Source organism: Somniosus microcephalus, chromosome 12, assembly GCF_052327205.1.
Source record: "Somniosus microcephalus isolate GS21.2 chromosome 12, FLI_Smic_1.0, whole genome shotgun sequence".
In the NCBI taxonomy this organism is placed as follows: Eukaryota; Metazoa; Chordata; class Chondrichthyes; order Squaliformes; family Somniosidae; genus Somniosus; species Somniosus microcephalus.
The window spans coordinates 7,135,319-7,153,678 of record NC_140998.1 but is presented as its reverse complement, the minus strand read 5'-3'; the positions used below and the strand labels follow the sequence as shown (position 1 = coordinate 7,153,678).

Here is an 18,360-nt window from a genome sequence, read left to right as displayed (position 1 = left end):
ACCCTGTCCCTGCTTTCTCCCCATATCCCTTGATCCCTTTAGCCTTAAGAAATATATCCAACTCCTTCTTGAATATATTTAACTAGCTGGGGAGCCCCGCGTTGCGAGGGCAATTTTGGGGCGCTTGGTCTCCCTGCCCCTGTGTGTCCCCCCTCTCCCTGTCATGTCCTCTCCCTGTCCTATCCCTCCCTCCCCTCCCCTCCTCCCCTCCCCACCTCCCCTCCCCGGGCAATTTTGGGGCGCTTGGTCTCCCTGCCCGTGTGTCCCCCCTCTCCCTGTCATGTCCTCTCCCTGTCCTATCCCTCCCTCCCCTCCTCTCCCCCGTCTCCCCTCCCCTCGCCCACCCCCACCCCTCCCCCGCTCCCCTCTGTCCCTCTCTCCGGCCCCTCCCCCTGCCTAGCGCCTGAGGTCCGGAGCTGAGGTCCCCCGCGTATTGCGCGGCTGATGGACGGCCGCTGTGGGCGGCGCATGCGCGGTCAGCGCGAGCCCCCCGCGATTTCCCGAGGCTCGCCCCCCCGCCGCGATTTCCCGAGGCTCTCCCCCCCCCCCCCCGTGATTTCCCGAGGCTCCCCCCCCCCCGCGATTTCCCGAGGCTCTCCCCCCCGCCCCCCCGCGATTTCCCGAGGCTCTCCCCCACCCCCCCCGCGATTTCCCGAGGCTCTCCCCCCCCCGTGATTTCCCGAGGCTCTCCCCCCCGCCGCGATTTCCCGAGGCTCTCCCCCCCCCCCCGCGATTTCCCGAGGCTCTCCACCCCCCCCCACGATTTCCCGAGGCTCTCCCCCCCCCTATTAAATTGTTATTTAATTCCCTAACACATCATTAAAATATTTACCTTAGTTCCCTAACACACAGAAAGTGCGGGGGAAAAAATTGTGAAAAATCAAGATGGCGGCCACTCACCTCGGTTCAGAAGGAGAAGGCCCGCCCACACACGCACCGATTGGTCGACCGGTCAAGTCACCGAAGCGTAGGATTGGTCAATCGTCAAGTCACTCGACACTCAACTGTAGGAAGGAACCCGCCGTCCGATTGGTCGACCTCGACGTCACACGGTCGCTAATGAGATGCTAATGAGCGGAAGGCTGAACGTTTTTCGGATACCGCGGGCGGGATTTTTGTGCGGCCGAAACGTAAATACGCCTATGACCGGTCCGGAATCGCAAGCTTTCTTTTGAGGCGACGCGTACGTCGGTACGCTCTGTAACTTTCAAACGTATAGAGAACAGACAGACAGACAGACATCGGGACAGACAGACAGAAGAGCCGCTTTATATATATAGATGAATTGGCCTCTACTGCCTTCTTTGGCAGAGAATTCCACAGGTTCACCACTCTCTGGGTGAAGAAATTCCTCCTCATCTCAGTCCTAAATGGCTTACCCCTTATCCTTAGACTGTGACCCCTGGTTCTGGACTCCCCGACCATCGGGAACATCCTTCCAGCATCTAGTCCTGTTAGAATTTTATAAGTTTCGATGAGATCCCCTCTCATTCTTCTAAACTCCAGCAAGTATAAGCCCAATCGACACAATCTCTCCTCATACGTCATTCCTGCCATCCCAGGTATCAGCCTGGTGAATCTTCGCTGCACTCCTTCCATGGTAAGAACATCCTTCCTCAGATAAGGCGACCAAAACTGCACACAATACTCAAGGTGTGGTCTCACCAAGGCCCTGTACAACTGCAGCAAGACATCCTTGTTCCTGTACTCAAACCCTCTCGCTACGAAGGCCAACATACCATTTCCCTTCTTAACCGCCTGTTGCACCTGCATGCTTACTTTCAGCGACTGGTGCACAAGGACGCCCAGGTCTCGTTGCACTTCCCCTTCTCCCAATCTATTGCCATTCAGATAATAATCTGCCTTCCTGTTTTTGACACCAAAGTCGATAACCTCGCATTTATCCACATTATATTGCATCTGCCATGCTTCTGCCCAATCACCCAACCTGTCCAAATCATACTGGAGTTTCTCGGCATCCTCCTCACAGCACACACACCCACCCAGCTTTGTGTCGTCTGCAAACTTGGACTGGACCAGTAATCCAGAGGCTTGGATTAATAATCCAGTAGAATGCGAGAATGGTAGTTTTGAAATTGAATTCAGTTTTTAAAACCTGGAAATTAAAAGCTGGTCTCAGTAAAAGTGACCATGAAGCTGTCCGATCCTCGCTAAAAACACAACTGGTTCACTAATGTCGTTCAGGGAAGGAAACCTTACCGAATCTGGGTCACATGTGATGCCAACGTGGCTGACTCTTAACTGGCTTAGCACTGTGGCTGGTTGTACTCGGGAAGGGCAATCAATGCTGGCCTTGCCAGTGACGCCCACATCTCGAGAACGAATAAATGTAAAACCAACAAGGACGTTGTACCCCGACAGGACAGGCGGAGAGCTGAGAAGCAACTATAAAAACAAAAAGCACAACCAAGTTCTGCTGCATTTAGAGTGGGAGAGACTTTAGACTCGCCTGTTGTACACCTTCTCATAGAACGCCTTGTTTGGTAGTGTAAGGTTGACATTAGGTAACGTCAGTTCCAGGACGTAGTGGGAGGTACTTATGGTTTTATCCTGGAATTGACCCATTTCGAGCTGATCCCCCGGCATCACCATCTGCAGAGAGCACAGAGATCCAGTGAGTCAAACAGCATCACGGCTCAGTGGATCTACAACAGCTTTTCAGGGGCAGACTGCCCCCGCCTCAAGTGTGGTGTTGGCAAGGTGCAACACCCAGTTTCATCGGTTCCTTCATGTTACAGGTTGACTTGTTTTTAGGTATCTCACTGTGCTGAAGTCAGCATTTCCATGTGGATCACAAGTAAAAGTATCAGACAACAATGAAACATTCTAGGAGCCGCTGTGATCTCCATGTAGAACCTTAACTGTCCTGTAACCTTCAGAGAAGATGCTATTTCAGCACTGAATTCCTAAGCTCACTTAGAAAGGCCACAGGGTGGCTGGGGCATGAAATGGAAGAATGTCAAACTGGTGTAGCACAGGGCATGATTCGGAGGCATATTTAAAGGCTTTACTCTGTATCTAACCCGTGCTGTACCTGCCCTGGGAGTGTTTGATGGGACAGTGTAGAGGGAGCTTTACTCTGTATCTCACCCGTACTGTACCTGCCCTGGGAGTGTTTGATGGGACAGTGTAGAGGGAGCTTTACTCTGTATCTAACCCCGTGCTGTACCTGCCCTGGGAGTGTTTGATGGGACAGTGTAGAGGGAGCTTTACTCTGTATCTAACCCGTGCTGTACCTGCCCTGGGAGTGTTTGATGGGACAGTGTAAAGGGAGCTTTACTCTGTATCTAACCCGTGCTTTACCTGCCCTGGGAGTGTTTGATGGGACAGTGTAGAGGGAGCTTTACTCTGTATCTAACCCCGTGCTGTACCTGCCCTGGGAGTGTTTGATGGGACAGTGTAGAGGGAGCTTTACTCTGTATCTAACGCACGTGGTACTTGCCCTGGGAGTGTTTGATGGGACAGTGTAGAGGGAGCTTTACTCTGTATCTAACCCGTGCTGTACCTGCCCTGGGAGTGTTTGATGGGACAGTGTAGAGGGAGCTTTACTCTGTATCTAACCCGTGCTGTACCTGCCCTGGGAGTGTTTGATGGGACAGTGCAGAGGGAGCTTTACTCTGTATCTAACCCGTGCTGTACCTGCCCTGGGAGTGTTTGATGGGACAGTGTAGAGGGAGCTTTACTCTGTATCTAACCCGTGCTGTACCTGCCCTGGGAGTGTTTGATGGGACAGTGTAGAGGGAGCTTTACTCTGTATCTAACCGTGCTGTACCTGCCCTGGGAGTGTTTGATGGGACAGTGTAGAGGGAGCTTTACTCTGTATCTAACCCGTGCTGTACCTGCCCTGGGAGTGTTTGATGGGACAGTGTAGAGGGAGCTTTACTCTGTATCTAACCCGTGCTGTACCTGCCCTGGGAGTGTTTGATGGGACAGTGTAGAGGGAGCTTTACTCTGTATCTAACGCACGTGGTACCTGCCCTGGGAGTGTTTGATGGGACAGTGTAGAGGGAGCTTTACTGTGAATCTAACCCACCCTGGAATGCTCAGTACTGATTTGGGTGCCTGAAATGTGAAGTCGTCCATTCCTCAGCATGACAGTCTTCACCTTAATGAACAAAGAAACAAGCGCCAATAGTAATTCCCACTGGACCTATCTTGTGCCCTAATAAACATATCAGCGATGGTAAAGGACCGCAGGGTTTTTCTTGTGGTTTGATACAAAGATTAAGGTCTAAATGTGTATAAAGAGAAATGGTCACACCTCCTCGTTTTCATACATGACTCTTCGAGAGGAGAAAGGTGATGGCTCCTGTTTTCCCAAGTCACAGACGTCCTTCAGGGAATGGCCTCCACCCTCTTCATCCTCCAGTAAGTGACTCCCGGGCTCCTCTTCCTCCGTCGTTATCCGCTCCAAGATGGAATGCACGGCTGTCGGATTCACCTTCAACACAACCCTGCCGACAAAACCCCGCAGCATCAATACAGACAGAACATACATCGTCACAATATCAACTGAGCATTGTGGATACAACATGTAGACGTAACACTCTGAGATACGCAGTGCCATAGGAACAGCGCAGAGAACCAGATGGGATCAGAGTGACAAATCTTCAATGACTTGGAAGCAAATGGAGATGGAGAGGTGCCCCAACACTCTGGATCAAGCTCCCTGCCATCTCCCCACGCCCCCCTCCGCAGGGTCCCGATCTTACTGTCATGGGGTGCCGCGAGTTCAGCTGCCTGGGCCCCAAGCTCTAGAATTCCCTCCCTAAAACTTTCCGCCTCTCTCTCCTCCTTTAAGACGCTCCTTAAAACCGACCTCTTTGACCAAGCTTTTGGTCATTTGTCCCACTGTCCCCTTATGTGGCTCAGTGTCAAATTTTGTCCGACATCGCTCCTGTGAAGCTCATTGGGACATTTTTACTACACTAAAGACGCTATATAAATGCAATTTGTTGTTGTTGCTGAAGCATCCAGCCACGTCACCGCGGGAAATAAAAATCAAAAATAAATTTTAATAAAATGTCGCTGGATATGCAGCTGGAGTCAGGTGGGAGGAGGCTCGTGTGGAGCATGGATCCATTGGGCTGAACGGCCGGGTTCTGGGCTGTCAATTCCGTGTAATTCTGTGTAAAATTGATGAGCAGGATTTCCAGCCCTGGCTCCACTATATCACTTTTCTTGAATGGACCCCGAGCTCTGTAGTGCTGTGCACAGGTCTGAACATCCAATTCCCCGAGGTCTGAGCAAAGCAGCTCATGCACCTCCCTCTGTCCCCTCTCCTCGCGCAACCGACTGCCGTCCAAAACCGAAGCCCAGCGACACGCTCGCTCTGCTGCTTATTTTCTCCAACTCTAGTGGTGTCCAGCTCTGTGCGCCTTGGCACAACCTGCTTTCCTCAGTTAATACTGGAAGGCAAGAGAGGGGAACAAATTGAGAAGATGAGCAGCGAAAGGATCTGTGCCATGTACTCCGAGTCTGCCCCGCCCCATAGGATCCAGACTGTAGACTCTCGAATCCTGCTGTCTAAGTTTTCAATCTTGGGCAGGTTTCGAAGATTAAAACCTCATATTATAAGGATTATAATTATATGAGATTAGTCATTTAAAAAAAAGTAATTAAAATACTTTAAGTCAAGTCTAAAAAGGTGTGTTCAAAATAAAATCTACAAAATTTATTTAAAGCTCAAAGCCTTTTCAGGAAGCTGAACAGATCTTAATATCTGAAGTCACATGGATTTATGGATTAGAAACTGGACTACAATAATGACATTCGAGCTGCTGCACATAGATTTAAGATGCTCTTTGCACTTGTTAATGTCGAGGTTTTTCATCACCATTCCTACGATGAAGAAAGCAAGAATCTGCACCTTTCACGTCCTCAGGACGCCCCAAAGCTTTTTGCAGCCAATGAAGTATTATCGAAGTGTTGTCACTGGTGTGATGCAGAGAAACGTAGTGTTACCTACCTTGGCCAATCAAACTTCCCACTGTCGGAGGTGGACATGTCTCCATCAGCACTGTGTGCCACTTTAAAAAAGGTGAATGGTGGCGTCTCCAGCTCTTCCTGGAATTTACCTGAGGTAAAGAGAAGGCCGTTAAGCAAAGTGCGCAGTGTCCAGAGCAGCCCACCCTGCCCACAGCACCGCTGTGTCATCACAGCCAGCAATCCTCCCCCTCGCCAGTGCTCCCCTCCCCTCTCCCGAGGGGGCTGACTCCTGCTGGGGTACGGGCCCACAGATTCCAACAGCCCTCCTGCAGCTTGCCTGGATGGTGAGTGACAGCGGGCCATTTGACTGTGGAGGCATCAGAGCCAGGTCCAATCCTGTCCTCACGGCATGGCACTTCCCAGCAGGGGACATCGGTTAGCGATGGGGTGGGAGGGGGAACACGGGCTTCCCCTCCTCAGCAGAGGAAGGGCAAACACTGGAGATTGGGGAGGAAAAAAGGATCCTTCCATCACCACAGAAAACCATTGGGCAGAGGGGACATCGTGCAAAATAAGTCGCATACTCCGAGAGTCGTGAAGACAGAATTCAAATTGTCAATCTGCCACGGTGGGAACTGAACTCCCGTTCTCTGGATTATTAGTCCAGACCTCTGGGTTATTAGTCCAGTAACGTCACCGCTAATGTTCCCTTTAAGCTGCGCAGCATTCTGCAGCTTCCGCGCAGCCAGCTCACCGGATTTAAATAGGAAAAACCGCGCATGCGCGGTACTTTGAATGGACCACGCAGCCCCTTAAAGGGACCGTGCACCCGAAAAAAATTAACGGGAACATTGACCACAACCCTATCAAACCCCATGAGATATGATAATGTGCAATATAAATGTAGGCGTTAATTTAAAGTAATAATAATAATGTGACAATAAAAGCCGTTCAGCTCACCAAGAAGCTCCTTAAAAGTGAGTTCCAGTTTGAGCTGCTCGTGGGATAAGCTGCCGCAGAACTCGGTCTTAAATTCTGCCTCGCTGAATTCCAATTGCAGAACCTCTTTCTGCAGCGACTTCTTGAACCAGGGTCCTCGTTCCTGGTCAGACCGGAGGTCTGGGATGGGGAAGCGGATGGCCATTTTGAACATGGGCGTGGTGAGCTGCACAGACGTCCGGTAGTTGGCAGGCGAGGCAGAATCGTCACGGAAAACCTCGGTGAAGGCTCTCTGCTGCAACGGGAAGCACGAGCAACGTAAGCAAAGGAGGTTAACAGGCTCTCGTGGAAGCTCCCCCCTCGAGGGGTTAACTGGTCGCGGTACCGGGCGGCCAAACTGTACAGACCAGGAGGGCCCAGCCAGGTTCAATCCAAGTGCTGAATTAGCTGGTCTCAGTACAAAAAGTAAAGGAAAATAGAAAGCCTTGCATTTATATAGCGCCTTTCACCTCATGGTGTCCCAAAGCGCTTTACACCGAATGACGTACTTTACGAAGTGCAGTCACTGTTGTAATGTAGGAAACACGGCAGCCAATTTGTGCACAGCAAGCTCCCACAAACAGCAATGTGATAATGACCAGATCATCTGTTTTAGTGATGTTGGTTGAGGGATAAATATTGACCAGGACACCGGGGAGAACTCCCCTGCTCTTCTACAAATATTGCCATGGGATCTTATATGTCCACCCGAGAGGGCAGACGGGGCCTCGGTTTAACGTCTTATCCGAAAGAAGCCGCCTCCGACAGTGCAGCGCTCCCTCGGTACTGCACTGCGGGTGTCAAATCTAAATTATGAGCTCAAGTCTCTGGAGAGGGACGTGAACCCACGACCTTCCGACACAGAGGTGAGAGTGCTACCCACTGAGCCACGGCCGACACCGTGAGGATGATACAATTGGACTATGCAGGGAGGGACCAACAACAAAAAATCAACCAAGGCTCCCCCTCCTCATCCACCAACCCTGATCACTATCCAATGACCGGCGGCAGCAAGTGAATGACTGGTGAAGACAGCACTGGGTTCAGCTGTGAGGGACCCCACGGTTGAATACCATGGAGAATGGTTACTTTGGCTAATTAGCGATGGGCACCCTGGGGTCTGTGAAACTGTACCCCAGTAACTGTCAGTGCTTTCAGTGGGGGTGGATGGGAGATAGTTTTTAAGTAGCATCAATGCTGTCCTATCTCTTAACATTAAAGGTAATGGGCGAGATTCGGTGCTTGTCAGTGTCTGAATCCCTCCGTTTCATACATCGAGCTCCTGGTCTTCCCAGGGTCAGCTGCGAGTGCAGCATGGGGTTACCACAGAGCTTCACGACGGTGGAGGCTGCACTAAAGGAAGAGACAGAGGGGAAAACAGCAGGTTTCGCAAATGTTAAAACCCGACAGGGAGTCATGCAGTCACGCACCTCCAACCCACCAGCTCATCAGATGCCAGCGAGCAGGCTGGCTGCTGTGCTTTGGGTTGGGGAGCAGTGCAAGTCAATTACAAGGGGGGAAAGTAAGTTTCCAATTCAGGGCACGTTGCAGTTTGCAATGGCTAGTATGAGCTGTGTGGAAACTCCCTCGATCTGGGCATGTCATCCCTGCCCTGTGATTACTGGTTCACGGAAGTAAAAATATACTCGACCAACCCATTTCATCTCCTCCCACAGCCCATGTACACTCTCCCCTATCATGTACTCTACCCACCCATTTAATCTCCTCCCACAGCCCATGTACACTCTCCCCTATCATGTACTCTACCCACCCATTTAATCTCCTCCCACAGCCCATGTACACTCTACCCGATCATGTACTCTACCCACCCATTTAATCTCCTCCCACAGCCCATGTACACTCTACCCAATCATGGACTCTACCCACCCATTTAATCTCCTCCCACAGCCCATGTACACTCTCCCCTATCATGTACTCTACCCACCCATTTAATCTCCTCCCACAGCCCATGTACACTCTACCCGATCATGTACTCTACCCACCCATTTAATCTCCTCCCACAGCCCATGTACACTCTACCCAATCATGGACTCTACCCACCCATTTAATCTCCTCCCACAGCCCATGTACACTCTACCCGATCATGTACTCTACCCACCCATTTAATCTCCTCCCACAGCCCATGTACACTCTACCCAATCATGGACTCTACCCACCCATTTAATCTCCTCCCACAGCCCATGTACACTCTATCCGATCATGTACTCTACCCACCCATTTAATCTCCTCCCACAGCCCATGTACACTCTACCCGATCATGGACTCTACCCACCCATTCAATCTGAATGGCAGAATATGCTCGAGGGGCTAAATGGCTTACTCCTGTTCCTATGTTGCTAACTCCCAAGGGAAAGTTAAGTATAGATAATGCCTGATCTCCAAACGTAAGCAAGCAAATCTACAGAATATTCATCCATCCTCATATTTCCACTATTTAACACTGGCCTCCCAACCTCCAGACATTCGTACTCCTTCGCCATAAGGAGTAAGAAACCATCCTAAACCTTGGGTGTTACAATCAGCGCCACTGTGATGAGGAAAGTCAAATTTTGTTTTAATGTCCTGGAAATCTTGGACTTTTGGGAGTCGCACTGTAAAATCGCACCCATTTTTGCCTGATTATTTTAATCTCATCTGACTCTGGCAGATCTGGGATAAAATTCCAACGCTCCCAGAACACTAGCATCAGGACGCAGTAGCAGGCTGGGTTCCTAGGATTGTGCGCAAAAATGTAATAGTTCCCACAGCACTCACCAGACTGATGTGTTTGTTAAAGGAGGTGTACATATGTGATGCCATCATTTCTGTTGTGGCCAGTTTCTGGGGTTGCAATAAGGAGTTGAGTCTGTCCACAATGCTGATGTCCAATTCCGACTGAATCAGGCCTAGCTCGATCTGCAGCTCTGCCTTTTGTGGCACCGACGTCAGTCTCCCTTGACTGCCCTGAAAAGAGAAAGCAGGTGAACCCTCGGACTCCAATAAAAAAGGCAGCGTTCCTTTAAGTAATTGTCTATGTTCAGATATATATTACTACAGGAAACTTTGGTTTATCCGGAGGTTGTATGTCCGGAAACCTCGATCTAACGGCAGAAATCAGCAGCCGTTTTGGTTAGGTTTTTTTTTCTTCTCCTAGCATTTTTTTTTTATTTTTATTTTTTTTATAAAAACAGTCAGGCTCTGGAAAGCTTCTCTGTAGCTTAGCAACAGCTTCAGAGACGCTTCCAAGGTACGGGCCGAGTGTTTACAAGCTGTTGCTAAGCAACAGTGTTTGTTGTCAGATACGGAGATGAAAACCTCCCTATCCTTCAACATTAGCGCTGGTCTATCCGGAGGTTTTGATAGATCGGCAGCAGCTCGGTCCTGTCGGTGCCGGATATCGCCAAGTTTCCTGTATAACCTACAAAACTGGTTTCAAAGTTTTCAAAGGGTCAGTGCATATTTGAGCACATTTGGCAAACAAGTGGCTTAGCCATCTATCCCCACATCTGGCTGGACCATATCACGCTCTGGTGGGCCTCACTCTCCTCTGACAAAACCACCCATTACACCAAGATCATCCTGAAGAGCAGAGATAACCCTCAGCTTCTCCACTCTACGCAGCCTTGGCGTCCTGTGTGACCCCGAGCTGAGCTCCTGACCATATCCTCCCCACCACCAAGAACACCAACTTCCACTTCTGCAACATTGCCTGCCTCAGCCTTTCTGCAGCCAAAACTCTTACCCATGCTTTTGTCACTTTCAGACTTGACTATTCCAATGCTCTCCTGGCCAGCCTTTCATCCTCACCCTCTGCAAACTACAACTTATCTAAAACCCCGTCACCCGTATCCGATCCCACACCAAGTCACGCTCACACATCACACCCACCTTCGTTAATCTACATTGGCTCCTGGATTCCCAACATTATAGATTTAAAATTGTCATCTTTGTGTTTAAAGCCCTCCTTGGCCTTGCCCCTCCCTATCTGTGTAACCTCTCCCAGAACGACAACCCCCCCCCACCCCCCACCTAAACTCTCCGTTCCTCTGACTCCTGCCTCTTGTGCATTTCCTCGCTTCCCACTGGAGGCCGTTCCTTCAGCACTCATTGAACATAAGAACATAAGAAGTAGGAGCAGGAGTAGGCCATACGGCCCCTCGGGCCTGCTCCGCCATTCAATAGGATCATGGCTGATCCGAATCTAGACTCACGTCCACTTCCCTGCCCTCTCCCCGTAACCCTCTTGTCATTCATGTGAAAATGACTTATGTAATAATACTGGGCGGCCTGCTGGTGGCGCTGTCCAGGGAGAGTATAAATACTCGGGCCCGGGCCCAGCTTGTGCAGGACATTCTTTAACAGGAACTGGTGAAGGACACAACTAGATCTCCATGTTGAAAAGCAGTTGATTAAAGCCTTGCTTAACACTCAGACCAAGTGCCGAGTAGTTTTCTTACGTCACTCATGTTCTGGAATTCCCTCCCTAATCCTATCCTCCTCCCTCTCCTCCTTAAAACCTACTTCATTGACCACATTTTTGGTCATCCCTCCTTCTTTGGCTTGGCATCTATTTCTTCCCCCTCCCTTGCATCTCTCTGAAGGGCCTTGGGACATTTTTCCACATTCAGGTACTATATAAATGCAAATTGTTGTAGTTGCGAGGGATCGCCCTGCAAATACTAAAACATGGCTGCAGATATTGGCACATTTCTGGCGATCTGGGGACTTTGAATAATGGTATCAGCTACCCTAGGGTAGACAGGGCTATTATTTCCAGAAAACATTTACTAGCAAATATTTAGCAACAGAAATATTACGCCAATAAATCAATAAAAACAGAAATCGGATGACCTCGGGGATCCCCTATGACCTGCTGGATAAAGGCTTATGTAAAGGCAGAACTAGGTTGATATTAGGAGGTGGTTCTTCTCCCAGACAATAGTGCACCTCTGGGACAGGCTGCCGGCTTGTGCGGTGAACGCTGATTCACCGAATGCCTTCAAGTGAGAGCTGGACCTGTTTCTGGCTAGGGTGGAGATCACCCGGTATAAAAGATAGGGACCATATAACATTAATCAGGGCCAGAGTGGTCTCCTGGACAAGTTTCCATCGCCTAAGGGGGTCAGAGATCATGAAAGGCGCTACATAAATGCAAGTTCTTTCTTTTCTGTTACTCCGTGTGCAAGCTCACGCAGGAAGAATGGACACTTGTGTGAGCTACCGCAGAAGGCTCATGGCCTGTGCTGCAGAATGAGACAGTGGGGTAGATTTTCAACTTGCTGCCCAGGTGTAAAACCCGCGTTGCGAATCGGCCGCCCGTTATCGAAACCTGCCCGACTGTCATTCCCACTGATTTCGCGCCGCCAGTTTTACACCTGGGCAGCAAGCTGAAAGTCTGTATTTCCTACATTACAACAGCGATTACACTTCAAAAAGTACTTCATTGGCTGTAAAGCGCTTTGGGGCGTCCAGTGGTCATGAAAGGCGCTGTAGAAATGCAAGTCTTTCTTTTCTTTACCCCAGTGCCTTCAGAAGATGGTAGAAAATTGGGACAAAAGTGGTAAAAGAGCAACGAGTTCCACCGCTAAATAAAACAATTCAAGCGGAACATTTGACTCTTGTACGCGAGAAAGTACATGGGTATTACAGAGTCCTGCTCTTAATTCAAAGTTGCTTAGTTCAAATTATTGGATAATTCAAATCTCTCTTTGGGCGCAGAAACAAAACGGCGTTGAATTCTCAATGGACCATCCCCTCGGCCCGTCAGCGCCAGGACTGAAGCTGCGAGTTAACGGTTATATACCTGGACTCCTCGTCGGTCGATGTGTTTATAGTGAAGCTGTACAGAAGGTGCGGGATGAGCTCCGGTCTCGCTCACGGATTGAAACGTGATCAGCTGCCAAAACAAACAAGAAAAGAAGTAGTGAAAGAAAGAGTTTCAGGTGGCACACCCCAAGGAGGATACCTGATCTCGGTTAGCACTGTAACCATAAAATGAGATACTTAACTGACCTTTCACCTCTGGGATATGGGTTCAAATCCAGCCCAGACTGACCCATCGAAAGTCTCCTGTGACTGCAACTCGTTGGTGAGGTAAGTTTTGGCAATCTCAGCGAGGTTCCGCATGTTCATGGCCACACAGCACAAAACTGCCCTCAATTTAACAGTAACCAGCACTCTCAGTCACAGAGGGACTGCAGAAACGGCAGCCACAGGTAATGAAGAAATGTTAACACTGGCACAGGAGGAAGTGGTTCTCTTGTGATTTGGGGGCTGAAGACTTGCTATACTTTTAGTGGCCATCTTCTGGAACTTCTCCAGAGCCTCGGTATATACCCCACCATATATGAGGGGTTCGAAACTGGGGAAAGAGCAGAGGGAACATGTTTGCCTCTCTTACCCTTTCTTATCTGACCTAGAACCAATAGGTGCCAATACCGAGGGCCCAAAATGGACCACTCCATTCCCCAGCACCAACCATCCAGCTCTTCCTCTCCAACATCGCTCACTGACTCGGTGCTGTCAGACTGTTTGTCTGACAGAGTGCTGGGTAACCCACAATATCCTCCAGCTAAACACCGAGAAGACACAGAAACCAGCTGTAGAAACATAAAAGATAGGAGCAGGAGGCGGCCATTCGGCCCCTCGAGCCTGTTCCGCCATTTAATGAGTTCATGGCTGATCATCCAAATTCATCCCTTCACCTTGAGCAAGTGCATTCGCAGGAGGAGGTTTTAAAGAAAGCACGGTTTCTACTACAGGAAACTCTCGATTTACCGGCACCTAAATAACCAGAAATCTCTGTTAACCGGCAAAATTCAGGAGTAGGTTCAGCTAAGTTTTACTTCATATTATTGTCCTTCCTGGATCTGTGGCTGTGTAACCGGGGTTCCTGCATATGTTGCTAAGCAACAGGGACGCCTGGATCTTGTGGCCGGGGTTCCTGCACCTGTTGCTAAGCAACAGGGAAGCCTGGATTTGTTGCTGTGTACGGAACTCTTGTACCTTTTACTATACCTCTCTGTAATCCGGACTTTTTAATAAACCGGCACCACGCCGGTCCCGGATAAAAAAGTTTCCTGTATATGAACCAAACAAAGCGACAAAGATGAAGTCACTGAGAGGGAAGAAGTCAGTCGTGGCTTGCGTACTAGGAGTGTCTGAGTGCGTGCACAAGCTAGTGTCTGCCTACGCCAGCACCCATGGTTCTTTATGCCTCTCACCTCTGTATATTGGGGCATGACCGTCCGCAAATCCATAGGGAAGAGACATTCCAGGAGCTCCATCCAGTTAACAGACACATCCGTGTTTAGGCTTCGAGAGCTGGCACCCCGTCGCTGCTCGTAGTTCAGCTTTATGCCAGTTGCGAAGAGCCTGCGGAACAGTAACGAGGAAGTTAAATTCCGAAATATCCACAACTCAGAACGCGCATTACGGACAACAACTTGCCTATAGCGCCTTTAATGTAGTAAAAACATTCCAAGGCACTTCACAGGAGCGATTATCAGACAAAAATTGACACCGAGCCACAAAGAGATATCAGGAAAGGTGACCAAAAGCTTGGTCAAAGAGTTTTAAGGAGCGTCTTAAAGGAGGAGAGGGGTAGGGAGACGGAGCAGTTTAAGGAGGGAATAACAAAGTGTAGGGCTTAGACAGCTGAAGGCACAGCCGCCAATGCTGGAGCGAAGAAAATCTGGGATGCGTAAGAGGCCAGAATTGGAGCAGCGCAGATATCGGAGGGTTGTGGGGCTGGAGGAGGTTACAGAGATAGGGAGGGTTGTAGGGGCTGGAGGAGGTTACAGAGATAGGGAGGGTTGTAGGGCTGGAGGAGGTTACAAAGATAGGGAGGGTTGTAGGGCTGGAGGAGGTTATAGAGATAGGGAGGGTTGTGGGGCTGGAGGAGGTTAGAGAGATAGGGAGGGTTGTAGGGCTGGAGGAGGTTACAGAGATAGGGAGGGTTGTAGGAGGTTACAGAGATAGGGAGGGTTGTGGGGCTGGAGGAGGTTATAGAGATAGGAAGGGTTGTAGGGCTGGAGGAGGTTACAGAGATAGGAAGGGTTGTAGGGCTGGAGGAGGTTACAGAGATAGGGAGGGTTGTAGGGCTGGAGGAGGTTACAGAGATAGGAAGGGTTGTGGGGCTGGAGGAGGTTACAGAGATAGGGAGGGTTGTGGGGCTGGAGGAGGTTACACAGATTGGAAGGGTTGTAGGGCTGGAGGAGGTTACAGAGATTGGAAGGGTTGTAGGGCTGGAGGAGGTTACAGAGATAGGGAGGGTTGTAGGGCTGGAGGAGGTTACAGAGATAGGGAGGGTTGTGGGGCTGGAGGAGGTTACAGAGATAGGAAGGGTTGTAGGGCTGGAGGAGGTTACAGAGATAGGGAGGGTTGTAGGGCTGGAGGAGGTTACAGAGATAGGGAGGGTTGTGGGGCTGGAGGAGGTTACAGAGATAGGAAGGGTTGTAGGGCTGGAGGAGGTTACAGAGATAGGGAGGGTTGTAGGGCTGGAGGAGGTTACAGAGATAGGGAGGGTTGTGGGGCTGGAGGAGGTTACAGAGATAGGAAGGGTTGTAGGGCTGGAGGAGGTTATAGAGATAGGGAGGGTTGTAGGGCTGGAGGAGGTTACAGAGATAGGAAGGGTTGTAGGGCTGGAGGAGGTTACAGAGATAGGAAGGGTTGTAGGGCTGGAGGAGGTTAGAGACAGGGAGGGTTGTTGGGGCTGGAAGAGGTTACAGAGATAGGGAGGGTTGTAGGGCTGGAGGAGGTTACAGAGACAGGGGGGGTTGTAGGGCTGGAGGAGGTTACAGAGATAGGGAGGGTTGTAGGGCTGGAGTTGGTTACAGAGATAGGGAGGGTTGTGGGGCTGGAGGAGGTTACAGAGATAGGGAGGGTTGTGGGGCTGGAGGAGGTTACAGAGATAGGGAGGGTTGTGGGGCTGGAGGAGGTTACAGAGATAGGAAGTGTAGTGTCCGTGTGTAGATAAAGACACTGAAGACAGGAGTTGGTTCATAGGTATTTACTAAGCAAGTCTGGGGGGGGGGGGGGGGGGGTTTCTAAAGGATATACACAATACACAGGCTTATATAGCCCAAGTGGCAATTACCGGCATTACGCACACCTGGGGCTCTTAAAGGCACATACACCACAATTCCTCCCCTTCTAGCTAACTAGTACATCATATTTTAAGTAATTATTAATTACATGTTATATGCAAAATAATATACATTGCTGTATTAATTAATTATAAGTTAGTCTCTCAGGAGGCTTCCTGACTCGGTCCGGATAACGCCTCGGGGGTGTAGTAGTTTCTGGTGGTGTAGTAGGTTCTTCTGGCAAGGCTGATTCGGCTTGAAGGCCAGTGTCGGGTTCATCGGGCTCCAGTATCACCGGATCGGAGGTAGATATGGGTATCTCTACTTCATCGTTAGATGTATAGAGTGGTGGTGTAGGTTGTCCCTTTTCGGATGACTTGATGATTTGGTCAGCATGGCGCCTTATTATGCTGTCTCCGATGTCCACGGTATACATCAGTGGTCCTAATCGTGTGCAGATAGTTCCAGGCTGCCATTTCTCGGTACGGTAGTCCCGGGCCAAAACCGGTTGGCCTATCTGGAAGGCCCTAGTTGGCCTTTCATTCATGCCCTGAAACTGCCGGTTCTCCACGTCCCTTCGGATGTTGGGCTTGACCAAATCCAGCCGGCATCTTAGGTTTCCATTGTAGAGCATCATGGCGGGAGTTTGGTTAGTAACCATATGCGTTCCATTCCTATATGCAAATAAGAAGTTATCCACCTTGTGCTGAAGTTTTATGTCTTCATTACCCATGGCCTTCTTGAAGGTCTGGACAAACCTTTCAGCCAATCCATTGGTGGCGGGATGGTATGGGGCGGACGTGTAGTGCTTTACCCCATTGTTCTTTAAGAACTTTCTGAATTCTTCGGACACAAATTGCGGTCCATTATCAGAACATATCTGCTCCGGCAGCCCATTCCTGGCAAATATGGTCCTTAATACTGTGATGGTTTTTTCCGTGGTGGTGGAGGACATCTTTATTACCTCCGGCCACTTGAAGTGTGCATCAACTGCGATTAAGAACATTGAGTCCATAAATGGACCAGCAAAGTCGATGTGCACCCTTTGCCAGGGAGATGAGGGCCACTCCCATGGATGTAGAGGGGCCTGTGGCGGAGCATTTTGGACCTTCTGGCATCCTAGGCAGCTCTTGGTCATGTCTTCGATGTCTCCATCGATACCTGGCCACCATACAAACGCCCTAGCTAGGTTCTTCATTTTCACTCCACCCAGATGCCCCTCGTGAAGCTCCTTTAGCACTTTATCCTGGAGTTTGGGTGGAATCACCACTCTGGATCCACACATCAAGGTTCCTCGGCACACTGACAGCTGTTCTCTTCTTTGCGAGAATGCTGGCAACAGTGGTTCGCCATGTGCTGGCCATCCCTTCACTGTTAAATCGTAGACCCGTGAGAGAGTAGGGTCATTTCTTGTCTCCCTTTCAATGGCAGAATTTGTCACCGGTAGACATTCCACTATGGTAGAGTGGAATATCTCTACTGGGTCTACTGTAGGTGCCTCTTCTATCGTTGGCAACGGTAGGCGTGATAAACCGTCAGCATTCCCATGCTGTTTTGACCCTTTGTATTCAATGTTGTATTGGTGTGCCCCTAGAAAAAGGGACCACCTCTGTAGCCTTTGTGCCGTCATAATGGGGACACCTTTTTTAGGGTTGAATATGGAGATGAGGGGTTGATGGTCAGTCAGCAAGGTAAATTTTTGTCCGTGTAGGTAATGGTTGAATTTCTTCACTCCCCATACCAGGCTGAGTGCTTCCCTGTCTATCTGGGCATAGTTACGCTCAGCTGAGTTCAATGAGCGTGACGCAAAAGCTATCGGCCGTTCCGAGCCATCAGGGAATCTATGGGACAATACCGCTCCTATGCCGTAAGGGGATGCATCGCATGCCAGTCTGATTGGTAGTGATGGGTTGTAATGAGCCAAAATTTTCTCGGATGTGATTAAGTCTTTACATTTATGGAAGGCACGTTTACAGTCTTCGTTCCATTTCCAAATCACTCCTGTCTGTAGAAGATCATTATGAGGGTGTAGAATAGTTGATAAGTTCGGTAAAAATTTATGATAGTAATTTATTAATCCCAGGAATGACCTTAATTGTGAAACATTTTCAGGTGCTGGGGCTTTTATAACTGCTTCAATTTTTTCAGGTGACTTATGCAACCCTTCCTTATTAATTATGTGGCCACAATATGATATCTGATTTTGGAAAAATTCGCACTTGGGGCGATTTGCTCGTAGGCCCCGTTCTTTCAGCCTAGTGAGCACCTGCTCCAAATTGGCAAGGTGCTCATTGTCGTTTTCTCCTGTTATAAGGATGTCGTCTAGGTAGCATTGAGTCCCCGGAAT

At 49.6% G+C, this 18,360-nt stretch overlaps 1 protein-coding gene across 5 annotated transcripts in view; it reads right to left on the bottom strand.

Annotated features, from left to right (window-relative positions):
* atg2b (autophagy related 2B) overlaps positions 1 to 18,360 on the bottom strand; it is a 152,977-nt gene that overhangs the window by 80,614 nt on the left and 54,003 nt on the right. For 4 of the 5 annotated variants that reach the window (XR_015080165.1, XM_086002549.1, XM_086002553.1 and 1 more), the window contains exons 12-18: positions 14,151 to 14,301; positions 12,731 to 12,823; positions 9,703 to 9,891; positions 6,910 to 7,183; positions 5,990 to 6,098; positions 4,283 to 4,475; positions 2,471 to 2,613 (exon numbers count right to left, since the gene is read on the bottom strand). Coding sequence is in view for 4 of the 5 variants with exons in the window: in XM_086002549.1 (XP_085858675.1) it covers positions 2,471 to 2,613; positions 4,283 to 4,475; positions 5,990 to 6,098; positions 6,910 to 7,183; positions 9,703 to 9,891; positions 12,731 to 12,823; positions 14,151 to 14,301 (1,152 nt within the window). In the remaining variant the exon portion in view is untranslated. The remainder of the gene's footprint in view (positions 1 to 2,470; positions 2,614 to 4,282; positions 4,476 to 5,989; positions 6,099 to 6,909; positions 7,184 to 9,702; positions 9,892 to 12,730; positions 12,824 to 14,150; positions 14,302 to 18,360) is intronic. The other variant, XM_086002552.1, reaches the window with a different exon arrangement.